General features: G+C 28.9%; 1 protein-coding gene across 9 annotated transcripts in view; it reads left to right on the top strand.

Annotated features, from left to right (window-relative positions):
- The window catches only part of LOC143229496 (stress-activated protein kinase JNK-like), a 60241-nt gene extending 47468 nt beyond the window's left edge, over positions 1-12773 (top strand). For all 9 annotated transcript variants that reach the window (XM_076461893.1, XM_076461898.1, XM_076461889.1 and 6 more), the window contains 6 exons: positions 519-590; positions 3037-3222; positions 3512-3636; positions 3990-4053; positions 4487-4573; positions 7955-12773. In XM_076461893.1, the coding sequence (XP_076318008.1) occupies positions 519-590; positions 3037-3222; positions 3512-3636; positions 3990-4053; positions 4487-4573; positions 7955-8037 (617 nt within the window). In that variant the 3' untranslated portion in view covers positions 8038-12773. The remainder of the gene's footprint in view (positions 1-518; positions 591-3036; positions 3223-3511; positions 3637-3989; positions 4054-4486; positions 4574-7954) is intronic.
- Positions 12774-13373: the final 600 nt, after the last annotated feature.

Genomic DNA, 13373 nt, shown 5'->3' on the forward strand with positions numbered 1-13373 from the left:
AAGAATAACAGGAGTAAAGGAAGGTCGCCTGCCACGCTGAGCCTTCAAATCAACTGTAGTTGCCAACCTCGTCGAAAGGGTTAAATCTTATGGTAACAAAAGTAGTAACAAACGCTATTTTAAGAAACCATTTTTTTACTTTACAATTGATTTTTCTTGGTTCAAAAGTGTATCAAACCAAAGCAACTGTGTTACTAGGTGAAATCATAATTAGCTTGAAACAAAACTAAATGTAGTCTAAATGTTTGACTAGTGTGCTAGTCTTACTTAATATTCATGTAACAAAAATGTTAAATGCACATTTCATACTCTGTATATTTTTCAACATACAGTAAAATTTAAGGTATTTTACACATCTTTAACTACTTACCTTTTGAATAACAGGTTTATTTTACTACAAACATTTTTCATGAGCTATATGTGAACTTTTATGCACATACTAGTATATGTGAATCAATATATTTTGTAACGTTATATATTTCCTTCCCCTTACAAAGTTTTGTTTTGTTTTTTTCTAGTTGACATCTGGTCAGTTGGTTGTATCATGGGAGAAATGATTCGTGGAGGTGTACTCTTCCCAGGGACTGATCGTATCTTTCAAAGCATTCTAAAATTAGGATAGTAGTGTATAAGAAAATAAGTCCTATAGAAAAGTGGGGAATTAATATTTATTTAAAGTTATAGTTAGCAAAACTATGTACAGTTGTTTATTACTATTTTTATGTAATTATATGGTGATATTTTTCTTTTTATAAAGAATATATGTATGTATTACTAGACATGAAAGAACATTTTCATTTAGTGGTTTTAAAAAATCAGTGCTATCTTCACTACGAGTAACATTAGTCTTGTGTCTGAAAAGAGCATATTTGATGTTTTAAATAATTTATTTATAACTTTTAGGATAAACAAAAATTTAAATGTCACAATTTACAGTACAAAAATAATTAGAAAAACTTTGAAAAAAAGAGGGTTGTAAAAGGCAAATGCTTTCTCAAAAGTCAGGCAGTTGTTTTATTCCTAGTCCAGTCATGTATCATAACCAGCACAGAAATAATGCATGGCATGTTTAGAAATGAGAGTGTTGGCTGGTCATTAATACTCAATGCAAAAAATATGCAGAAAGACTTATTCTTTCAGTAAGAGGTGTGTGATTCAGATATTAATAGAAATAATATAGATAGAAAATCATATCTCTCCAAAAATTATTTTAAGCACCCATGAGTTTGATCTTAATAAGATGAACAAAAATCAATTATAGTTCTTGCCAACAATTTTGTTGTAAATATAAATATTAATGTTGCCTTGAGAAAAAGAAAGTTATAATTATAGAGAAGAAAAAGCCAAAAAGTTGAAATAGTGTCAAAATACACACTAGACATTGCTAGGCACTGGCACATAAAGCATGTGCCATGGTTTTATCTTAAAGTGCACAGAATCTCCAATTGGTGTCTTGAAAAATTGGAATAGAAAACCATGAACAATACAACTGAATTGCCAAAAAGTTCCTTTCCAATGGGCTTGAGTCCCAAGTCTTTTAGTGCCTAGTTGCACCTCTGCTACAAACATTGGTATGAACAAAACCATAGATATGTGTTTATTATAAATTAATCCATGCTTAGTTGTTTGGCAATGATCAATGATACTTTCTTAAAGTTGAAAGGAGAACAGATTATAGCCCATACATATCATCTACAGTGAAGTTTGTGGCTGCATCTAAGCCAATAGTGCTGGTAATCTACACAAAATTGATAAACCTCAACAACCTTGGCTTTTCCTGCATAAAATCTATATGAACATTTTTGATGCTCTAAGGCCTTGTATATGTAAAAGCTGTGAAAGTTAAAAGGCAAATATCATTAATATATTCAACATCTATTTCAATTACTCATTGTCTGTGCCTCCTTTTTATTGTGTGTTTCCTTAATTATTTCTTGTTACTGTGTATTCACCTGTAAAAATTAACTGCAGTTCAAAGCGAGAACTGTTATTATCATCATGGATGGTTGTATCACTGAGATTAAGAGAAAACTGTAAGGGAAAAGAAACACTAGTTGCTAATTGCTCAAGCAAACTAAACTTTTAATTTTGAGTCATGATAATTTAATGTTTAGATGCAAGGGGTGCTTGAATATTTACTTCATATTTTCTATCTTGAAGTGTTAAGAAATGTGAAGGTTTTTTTTAGGCTATATTTCTAAAAGATTATGCATATTTGTTTATGTATGGATAGTTAAATATCACCATGTAAATAGCAAATAGTAGGTGTAAAAATACATATTGTAGCAGGGCATCATTAACAACAAAGGGCACTTTTCAAGCACCATAAGGCAAGCCTTGGGGTGGCATGTGGTAGACAATACTGTAGGTTGCCTCTGGTAAAAATAAGATAAACATCTATAAGAAGTGAATTCTGACATAGTAACACTTAACAGTTTATCACTTTTGTTTAATACTGTAAAATCCAAAATGTCCCTGTGTTCCATTGATTTTAAAGCTAAATTCCCCCCCCCCTCCTAGTAACTCTCAGCATACAAGGTGTGGGATCAAGTGTATCTTTTTGTAGTTGATAATAATTTTTATGACAAAAAAAAAAGACTCTTAGAGAATAAGGACAAGAAGGCAGGGGCTTGAGCCCCCACCCTCCTAGTAGCGATTTCTTAATTTACTTTTGTGAATGAAAATTATACATTCATGTCCAAGTTGTACCATTTACTTTAGGTTTTTGTTTTAAGTTAGCTAAACCATATATGTAATAGATAGTTGTAATAATTACAGTAATTTGTTTATCTTCTTTAAAATATAGTCTCTTTTTTTTCAAAGAAATATTTTAAGAATTTTTTTTATTCCAAAATATTTTCTCCCACTAGGAAAGAGGACAATGAAAGTTGTTAAAAATGGGATGTAGCCCTGTCTTGCAATATAAAGAAACTTATTTTGGTGTATTCTTATTAATGTTTTGTGAATATCAGTGTTACTTTTGTCAGTACTCATACATTTGCTAGCACCAACATTTGCTCCTTAATTTCTGCATAGATATTGACCAATGGAATAAAATCATTGAACAGTTTGGAACTCCTTCCCCTGATTTTATGAGGCGGTTACAACCCACTGTTCGACACTATGTGGAGAATAGGCCTAAATATACAGGTTACTCTTTTGAAAAGATGTTCCCAGATCTCCTTTTCCCTGCCGACAGTTCAGAACATAGTAGACTAAAAGGTATAGCTTTCAGTAAAATAAATTTTATAATTGTTTTTAAACACAAAATTGTTAATTGTTTAATCCACAATTTTGAGAATAATCCTTTGTTATTATTGTGAACAGTGTATAAATGACAGTCTGATACCATTTAAGATTTTATAGTTTAAAATAGATAAAACATCTCAAACATTTCCCAAGAAATAACATCAAATGAAGAACAGGTGTTCTGTATCTTCTTTCTAAGTATAATAATGTTTTTCATATTGAATATTCACATGTAACTTTTGGATTTATTGATTATTCACAGCTAGTCAAGCTCGAGATCTGCTATCCAAGATGTTAATAATAGATCCAGAGAAAAGAATATCAGTAGACCAGGCACTCGCACACCCATACATTAATGTATGGTATGAAGAAAGTGAGGTCCATGCTGTAAGTATGTGGATAATAAACTCTCATTTCTGTTATTTAGTTTATTATACACTTATTTAAACTTTTACTTTTCAAAATATGTTTTGAAAGTATTGTAGAGACTATATGTATTGTAGGTCCAGAAATTGGAAGGTATAGCTTCTGTGGGATCTAATACATATATTTTATTTTAATCCTCTGTTAGGAGGACAAAAAGGTATTTATTTTGACTTAAAGCTCATTAAGATTTGCAGAAATAAAACCTGCATAGTGAGTTTTAGGCTTAAGTTTAATACTAGACTAATATCCAGAAATGGCTTTGCATACATGTTACACTAGAGTATTAAGATAATTAAAATGATGTAATGTTACAGCCTGCCCCAGCACCTTATGACCACTCAGTGGATGAGAGAGAACATACAGTTGAACAGTGGAAAGGTAATCTATTGTTATAATGTGTGTAATTTTTTTATCTTTGAAAAATGAAGCAAAATGCCTGAACCTTTTGTCTTTCACTGAATCTATACAGGGTCAACAGTATTAATGTTTTTATCATAATTTCAGCAGTTAAAACTAACTTGAGTTTCAGTGAATATCTAGAAATGTTAAGTGTAGAAATAGATTGTAGAAATACCCATATTTTTGAGATTTTTTTGAATGATTATTAGTACTTGTATAAATGACTACCAAAACAATTGATGTAAGATTCTTTAACACAATAAGTTCCATAGATATAATACTTAATTTTCTAATTAGTAACTTTGCAAGTATAATTTTGTATAAAATAGTCATTCTAAAGAATGAACAATTTAAAGATAGAAATGCCACTTACAATAAAGTTAAACAATTGTTTGTTAAATTTAAATTACAGCACTTATATATGAAGAAGTGCTGGAATATGAAAAGACACACAATACACTAGGACTGTCAATAAACCCACATCATAAACCTCAAGTGGGTAAGTCAGATAATTTTCTTTTTCCTCTCTCTGTTATGTCTCGTGCTTGAGCCATCTCTGGGTGATTGGGTAGTTTATAATTTGTCATCATAGTTTTTAACAAATGGAAGAAGATAGGATAAATCAACCTTACCAGTGAGAATTTCAAAATGAACTTGTTCAAATAAATGATTTCAAATACTTTACTTTATTCATAGATCTGTGTTGTGACAGTTACTTAAGGGTGAAGTACGAAAAAATTTCAGTTTACTATGGAACTTAATTTTCACTCTTTCTCTCCTTTGGTTGTGCAAGTAGGGAGTTTGTACTTTAACCATTTCTGCCTTAGGTAAATGAATATTTTTCCCCTTGTATTTCCTTTTTATTAAATTTTCTTCTGTATTTCCAACGTTTAAGTGTAACTAGCTGTAGTTATCAGATAGAGTTGCATTACTTTTGTAGTGGATTATATTATGTTGCACTTATTGTTAGCTTTTTGTCTTGGCTTGGATTTTTGCATAATTTCAGAAATCTATAGTAACACTTTTAATATCTAAATTTAATCATTTATAATCATATTTTTTGTTTGGTTGGTTGGCAATTTTCTTGTCTAGATGTTATTACTTTGTGAATAATTGGACCAATTTAATCTAAAACTTGTTCCAAAAATACCCACAAATTATCTGTGAAAACAAATTTAGTAATACTTGTATTTATTTTGCTAAATTTGAATAAAAGCAAAAATAAAATAATGACCCCACATGATATGAATTTATATAGAGCATGATAACCCGTTTTATGTTTGTTCACAGAACAATTTACTGGGTACAGTGAAAGAGGCCAGCTTTCTAAGTAACTTAATAATGAATGGAAGATTTTTTAACTACAGAAAATTTTCTGTAGCATTATTTAATCTACATCCACTTTTCTCCTGATCTTCTTTCTCCTTTGTAATATTTTTTCCCCTATTATGAGGTTTGTTGAGAAGGCAATCCCAACAATGTCAAATCATGATTTTGTTTTTGTAACTGTCATTGTTAATATTACCCCAGAAGTCACTTACATTAGTCTGATAGAAGAGCAGTCTTAACTTTATAAAATTAGTAAATACAGTCATGTTAAAATGCTATTTTTAGCAAATGAAAAAAAATCCTCCTTATTATGTAGTGGTGTCTTTAAAGTTCATAAATTCATATGAATGCCACACTTACGTGTATCACAAGACAGAAAGAAATATATTACGTTTCTTCTAACGTAATACATATGTATATTCATATTGGTTTTTTTTAATTTACAAGCTTATGTTAATATAAAATCTAAATTATACTTAAGAAAAAACATTTCAACATTATGAATGCTGTATGGATCTATTGTTTCTACCTTCATGTGGCACTTGATACAAAAATTATTGAATGTGTTACACAAATATATCATCATGAAAAGAATTGAAGAGTAACTTGTATTTATCATTCAGTTTTTTAATCATTTCACTAAAGTAAAAAAAAACTTGGTTCGTTCCATTTACATTTTGGAGTAATTCACTGTAAAATAGTCACTATAAGCCTTTACTTCTTTACCTATTATATTGAATACTAGCTTTGAAATATGTAAAGGTAGGCTGTATCATTTGCTAAAATTAAACAAATTGTAGTGTCTGTAATACAGTCAACTAGAAACATCAGTGAAGAAACTCAACCAGATAAAACGAATAGTGTTATAATAACTTTGAACATTAAACATGGTTTTAATAGGGAATAAGCACAGATGTCTCTCTATGAGTCTGTTCCTTATGTACAACTACATCTTTAAAGTTACAAGCTCCAAAACGTGGGTACAAATACAGATTTGTGCAGGAAGTAATGTGGACTTGTGTGGTTGTGGCCTCAGAATTCACTTTGGGGCTGTAAATTGAAGACAAAATAATCATTGTAACAATTTTTGGTAAATAAGATAATCAATTGGTCTCAAGTTAAAAAAGATGGATATTTTTGGAAGTGTGATCAAGAGGGCTATTAAGTTTCTTCTCTATGCAAATACTTACTTCTACTAATCATTCTATCCAGAATCAATTGTGTTAAAACAGTTTAAAAACTAGTATTTTGTACTGTAAATATTTAAATTATTATACGTTATATACGTATATAGATTATTACTATTTAGATAAGTTGTGAAACTTATTTTTCTTAAAATGTGAAATAATAAGTCAAAAAGTAAAGCAAATAATTATATCTTCTAGCTATGACCTTTGAACCTGGTTGCTGCTGAACTTAAGTTGCTAAGCCTTTTAAAATTTTGTACATGAAAGATATTGAACAATTTTAGGTTTTATATATACAATTGAATAACCAAACAAAATCATGAGCTAAATAACTATATTGATACTATAGAATTCCACTATAGTTTAATATGCTTAATAATTGAAATTAGATCTAAAAAAAGTATGAAACTTTGAGGAGACTAAAAACACAACCTATCTCCTTGAAATCTTGGATCGAAAGAACATGGTACCCTTTTGACAGATTAAAATGGCTGAAAACCACTATGGGACATTCTGAGCTATCAATTAGTTATTTGCATGTCATATATTGTAGTACAAGTATATAAGAGACCATTTCTAAAAATGGAAAGAGGTGAATTGGTGCACTATGTTTAATTCAATATATAAGCCATATCTCAGTAAAGTAGAGGTATGATTTTTTTATTGTATATCCTTGCTTGTAATTATTAATAATTAATAATTTGTAAGAAACTACAGACTTCATATTTTGAAATTACATACATCTAATTTTAACCAGTGTTGCATTCAACATACCACATGACTCACTAAAATCTGTATTTAGGTGGGTTAATTAATATTTACTTTTAAATTTAGAAATTAACTCGCATATAATACTAAAGTTTGAATTATAATCTATAATTTGATACTGAACTTATTGGCATAAATTTGTTAAATAATAGTTTAACAAAATTTTGCATGCAAGTAAACAAATGCAATGACATGACCTGTGACCCATCATGAAAGGGTTAAATGGAATGATGATAAAGTCAGAATAGGCTGCAAATGTCACTTGACTACACAACACACATCAGGACAACAAAAGGTAGAGAATTTTGTTTCTGAAGAGATGTTCATAAAATAAAAACCTTTGTTTCATTATTAATTCAAACTTTTGAAAGGTAATGAAAAACTAAAGCCAATTTTTTTTTATTACTCTCAGGCATTGTATGACAAAGACTTTATGATCTTCTATTACAAAAGAGTTTTCTCTTATCATGGAAGGTCTTAGTTAAAGTTTTATCTGTAATATTCTTTCAAAGGTAAGTACTTCTTTAAAACTCAATGTTACTGATTTGAGATTGAGAATAATATGAGAACTGATTGTTTAGTTTTGTAAATTTTAGATGTTGCAATAGAAGATAGTGTGGATGGACTACCAGAGCAGTCAGGTAATAGTACTGCAAACCCGTACAGACACAGAAGATAGAGAAGAGGTCTGCAAATACTTGCTTCCATCTAGATATGTCTTTTTTTTTTCACTTGTGACATGGGCTGTCAGGATTCTTCAGGGATAAACTGACACTTTTGCCAGACTTTTCATCCCCAATTTTTCCAATTCAATAGGGAGGTCTGTGTAAAAACTAGTCCACTCAATTTAATGTGTATTATAATAAATTTATTAAGAAGCCATTGCCATCTCTTTTCTTCCAAATCAAAAATTCATGTGCTCTAATAGTTCATGTTCATCATTGATTTACTATAATGAACTACTTCAAGTTACAAGATGTCCATAATCATTTTGTACTGGGTTGTTTAATGCTGTTTGTATTTTATTTAGGTTTCAGCTGTTTTTGCACGAGTGTGTTAAAGTCACTATCACTGGTCTTAATGTAATGGGTTTTCATTTTTAATTTTATTGAAAGTAGAGCTAGTAATGTATGTATATTAAGTTTGCTAAAAACTATCAAGTTCACAAAATACAAATGTGCCCCAGGCATCCCTGAAATATTTTGTGTTAAAAATACTTATTTTGTATGCATATGATTTTTAGTTATAAGGACAGTGTTCAATATGAGTAAATAGTGTGTTAAGTAAGAAAATTATGAATTCAGGGTCAGCTTTTTACAAAACTATTAGATTGTTTATATATGCAGCTAACCTTCCCTTGAACATTGAGTTCAAGAGTAAAACAGTTGCTCACATTTGTTTACTGTTAGCAATAAGTGGTTGTGGCACAATGAAAATATTTTGTTTTTTATTTGTGAAAAATATTTGACTACGTGATATTGTTTTCTTATTCAGTAATACTAAATTTCTATATTTAAAAAAGTTGTGTTGTAATAGTGTTCATAAAAAACTATAATAATAAAACGTTTTTTGTTCATTTCACAGAGAGCAGTAGCTTTTCATGAATCAGGGTATTTCATATTTTTTGTTTTATTTTCAGCTACTTAAATTAAACATTTAAGCTAGCTTACAAGTGGCAAATGTGAATAGTACAAAGCATGATGTTGAGATATCAAGTAAATGTGTCAGCAAAAGGTGTATTTTCATACTTATGTTTCAAAGGATGGCTTTCTCTTAAGTACTTGAAGAACTTTTTTCCAACTTTAAATATAGGATGTCAGTAGAGATAAAATGTTCATAAGGTGAAAATTTGCTACTCTTGCCTATATTTGATACATTTGCAATGAAACTGATATACACCTGATTTGAAGAAATACATCATCGGAACTGATACTTCGGTATCCAGTTATTTGTCATGATATTTTATACACAAATATTTATTTTAAATTGTTATATAAGAAGAGAAGGATACATGTCTATTAATAATCATAGCTTTCAGATAGTTACTTTACAATATTTATACTGATTGTGACTTTATTGTTCAGAGTTTCCAAACAATATAAGTAAATCTAATTCCTTAAGAAGAAGAAAGTTTGAAAAGTTTAATGTATTTTATGATAATTGTATTAATTTTTAAGGAAGAAAAGTTTTTGTTGTTATCCAACATGTTTAGCATTTGCAAAAAAAAAAAAAAATTGATGAGAGAAATATTGTCTCTACATTATTTTACAGATTTTTAGATAAATCGGAAGAATGTAACTTTCCATTGTTGTTGTTTTTGTTACTTTTTTAAAATGAAAATAGTCCCACTAGTTTCGTATGATTTCTGTAATACAAATGATTTGCTGGCCATATGATGATTAGATAATCATTCTTTAAACGTGTTTTGCTATACTTGTTATCATTACAGATTTGATGTTAATATCAGATAAGTTATTTATAATCACTTCAAAGCTGAGAAATAAAATATTAAAGTTCATTTTTAGACATTAAATAAATGATAAAAATTTATTAAACAAGTTTATACTTTTCTTAGCAAGATAAGTTTTGAAATGGCACAAGAATTTCTGTTGGTGTTTAAATGAGGAATATTTAATATTGCTATAGGCTAAAACAAGAATATTTGAAGTTATTCTAGACTAATGTGTAGGTATCTCCAATGCTTCTTTAGGCGAGAACAGGAATATTTGATGCAATTCTAAACTAATGCTTAGATACTATACTGCTGCTGTAGGCTAGAACAGGAAAATTTGATGTTATTCTTGACTAATGTGTAGGTGCCTCCAATGCTGCTTACCCTAAAAAAGGGATAAATATGCTGCTACTGTAGATTCAAAAATGTTAAATCTGATGGTTCTTTAATACAAAAATATTTCCCTTCATCTTTGGGTTAATTATAAAAAACTGCCAATGGATGTGCTAGGTGATACACAGACATCTCAGAAATCTAATGGAACATTCCAGGTTTAATACAAGTGTGGCAGTTTTACTTGTGCTATCATCAGTGGAATTAAGTTTAGAAGATGGGGATGCATGGAAAGAATTACTATCTTTTACAATGCACTACAGTAAATTGTTTTGAGTTTTAAAGTTTGATATTGTGTTTTGATAAAACTTGTGAAAATTGAAATTAACAAACTGTTTTATTACAAAAAAAATAATATTGCTTGTTATTTATTTAGAACTAGGTTGAACTGTTATGAATTTTGAGCTTTCCTTTTGTTTACAGAGTTGAAAAGTTAGATCAGAACTTATGCGTGTTTGATGTGTTCAAAGGTTTTATTTCTTGTAATCTCATGATTCACCCTTCTAACTTGATTACAAGCTTGTCAGAGTAGTGAGTTATAAAAATCATAAGACTATTAATGTTTAACCTTTAATATGTAAATTAACATGTTCTTCAGCTTAAGTTTTCATCTTCATAAAGTTGTCTGAGAATGATTGTTCTATCTAGCTTTAAAACAAATTACTTTGAACGTTAATGGTGGATTTTAAAAAAAGGCTTAACATTTAGAAATAATGAAATATTTCTCTGACTGTTAAAAATCTAATGGGAATTATTTTTCTTCCATAGATACTGTAAATACCTTTTCAAACACTTTGTCCTACTCGAAAAATATCACTTGTATTAAGCACAAAGGGAAAAGTTGGTTCAGGTGAATCAGCAGTGACAGTAAAATAACTTTGTTTCACACTTTATAGGCTGTGATAATTAAATTATTAAAGATTAAAACCTGATTCCAGTACTGTTCTCCATATTATATTAAAAAACCAGACTTATATAAAATGGATAACCAAGAAATAAGACCATTGTTAAAAGTTTTAAATAAATAATATGCTTTGACATTCATTATAAGCTATGCTAGTAACAGGTAATTCCAGTCTCGAGATTTCATTAAAAACTGCAGATGAAAGTTCATTTAATGCTTGGAGCTGTTTTAGAGTTGCTCAGTCTTTCTAGTATCAGGATATTTTTTAAATCAACAGTGATTTTATTTTTCTATTTATTTTTGCACATATTGTGGTTTTGCTGGAACTGTTCCACTTTTTTAAAAAAAATGTTTAATCTTCATTGCTCTGAATGTCTCATTGTGAACTAAACTTAGTAAAAATTTCAGTTTTAGGTGTAAATCTTGTGGATGAAAAGGTTTTTAGACTTTGAATTAAGAGTCTGTTTATTACCATTATAACACAGAGTTTAAGGGATAACCTCTATTTTATTATTAACAGTAACATTCAGTTTTTGTGCAACTTTAAGATTTTCATATAATCACTAATTAGATATCTATGAATTTTACTAAAAGTGATTATTTTGTTTCCTTACTAGTCTTTAAGAGCTTAAGATAAAAGTATTTAAAGAAGATGCTTTCTCCATTTATTAGATTTTCTTTTACATTCCAAGCATTTAAGTGTGAGCAACATATATATATATATAAGGAAATCTAGCTGTATTTAAGCATGTTTTACTTTTATCTATGGCCTTGTGTAATAATTGTTATGGTTTTTAATTGAATTACGTTTTTAGTGGATATATCACATTTGTGGTTGTTTTACTGTTACTGTATTGACTTGATTTCTTTAAGTTTCAGAAAACTTAGGAAGTTATATTAATCATATTGATAGCATTCTTACCTTCAGATTAATTATCACATGATTTTGTGTTTAGTTTGTTAATCATGTAAAATGTTTGTTGTCAAACAGTTTTAAATTTTATTTATTGCTAAGGGCATAATTTTCTTTTCAGCATTTTCATTTAATAATGTAATTTTCAAAATACTTGATTTTTCAATGTTTAATTCAAATTAATATCTTGTAATAGGTCAATTGCATTAGATACATTTTATTTAAATGTAAAAGTAAAATTGACAAAAAATTGTGAAGAATAAAAAGTATTGATAGTGTTTCTGGAGCTATATTTGTAGAACATAACTATGGTACATTTTCTTAGTCCTTTGCAGTATTACTCCTAGTGTAGAGAAAGGAAGTAGCTAAACAAGTTTGGTATAATATGCTTGTAAAGTAAAAGTACTTGAACACAAATATAGTGTCTACTTACTCCTTCCATAACAGATCAGCTGTTATTTCCAAACCTGCCATGGGCTAAAACAATAATAATGTGACAAATATAGTTATTCTTTTGTGTGTGTATGTACAAATTAGATCCTGTTGGTAATTGAAAACGTTAATGACAAAGAAACAGATAATGCAACCTTTGGGTATTTTGTTAGTTTTTCTTTTCCCTAGCCAACTTCCTCTACCTTATACTTCTGTGTAGCAAGTGGCAGAATGGCTGCAGTGATGTAAAGAACCATTTGGTTCTCCTGTAATTACAGCACTACGTTTTGTCATTAAAGTAGAAAATATGTAAAATATGAACACTGTGTTGTTTCTTTAACCTAATATTCTCCATGCTTGGTAAGACAGAATAATTTATAGTGCTTGCAATTTAAAATGTATTCATTTCTATGAATAATCATAGGTTAACACATTTTAAAAAGTTTCATAACAAATATAATACATCTAACTTTCTTAGTGACTTGATTATGCTAAATTTATTGTATTCAGATCCACAATTATGAAATCAACAGTCCAATTTGTAATTCAGTGTTTGAAAGTGTAATGTCTTTCACATTCCTGTAAAAATGTATAATTACCATAAAAATATACCACACAAATAAAGACTAATAAATAAGCATTAATTTAAATGTACAGTTTTTAACAAACATTTATTAGATCGTATAATATGCTAAAACAAGTATATGAGTAGTTATGATTTTAATTCTATATACGTTATAGTTTGAATATATCGTTTCGGCAAAATAACGTCTACAAAAGAAATGAATTTGTTTGAAGTAAAAAGCAGTAAAAAAATGCAACTTAAAATCGTAAAGGATAAGAAATGTTATATGACTACCTCGAACAGGGTGTTTTCTGAAGTAATCATATTCTTACTGTTGGTCTGATATCTATTTCACA

This window comes from Tachypleus tridentatus, chromosome 10 (assembly GCF_004210375.1).
Source record: "Tachypleus tridentatus isolate NWPU-2018 chromosome 10, ASM421037v1, whole genome shotgun sequence".
Classification (NCBI taxonomy): domain Eukaryota; kingdom Metazoa; phylum Arthropoda; class Merostomata; order Xiphosura; family Limulidae; genus Tachypleus; species Tachypleus tridentatus.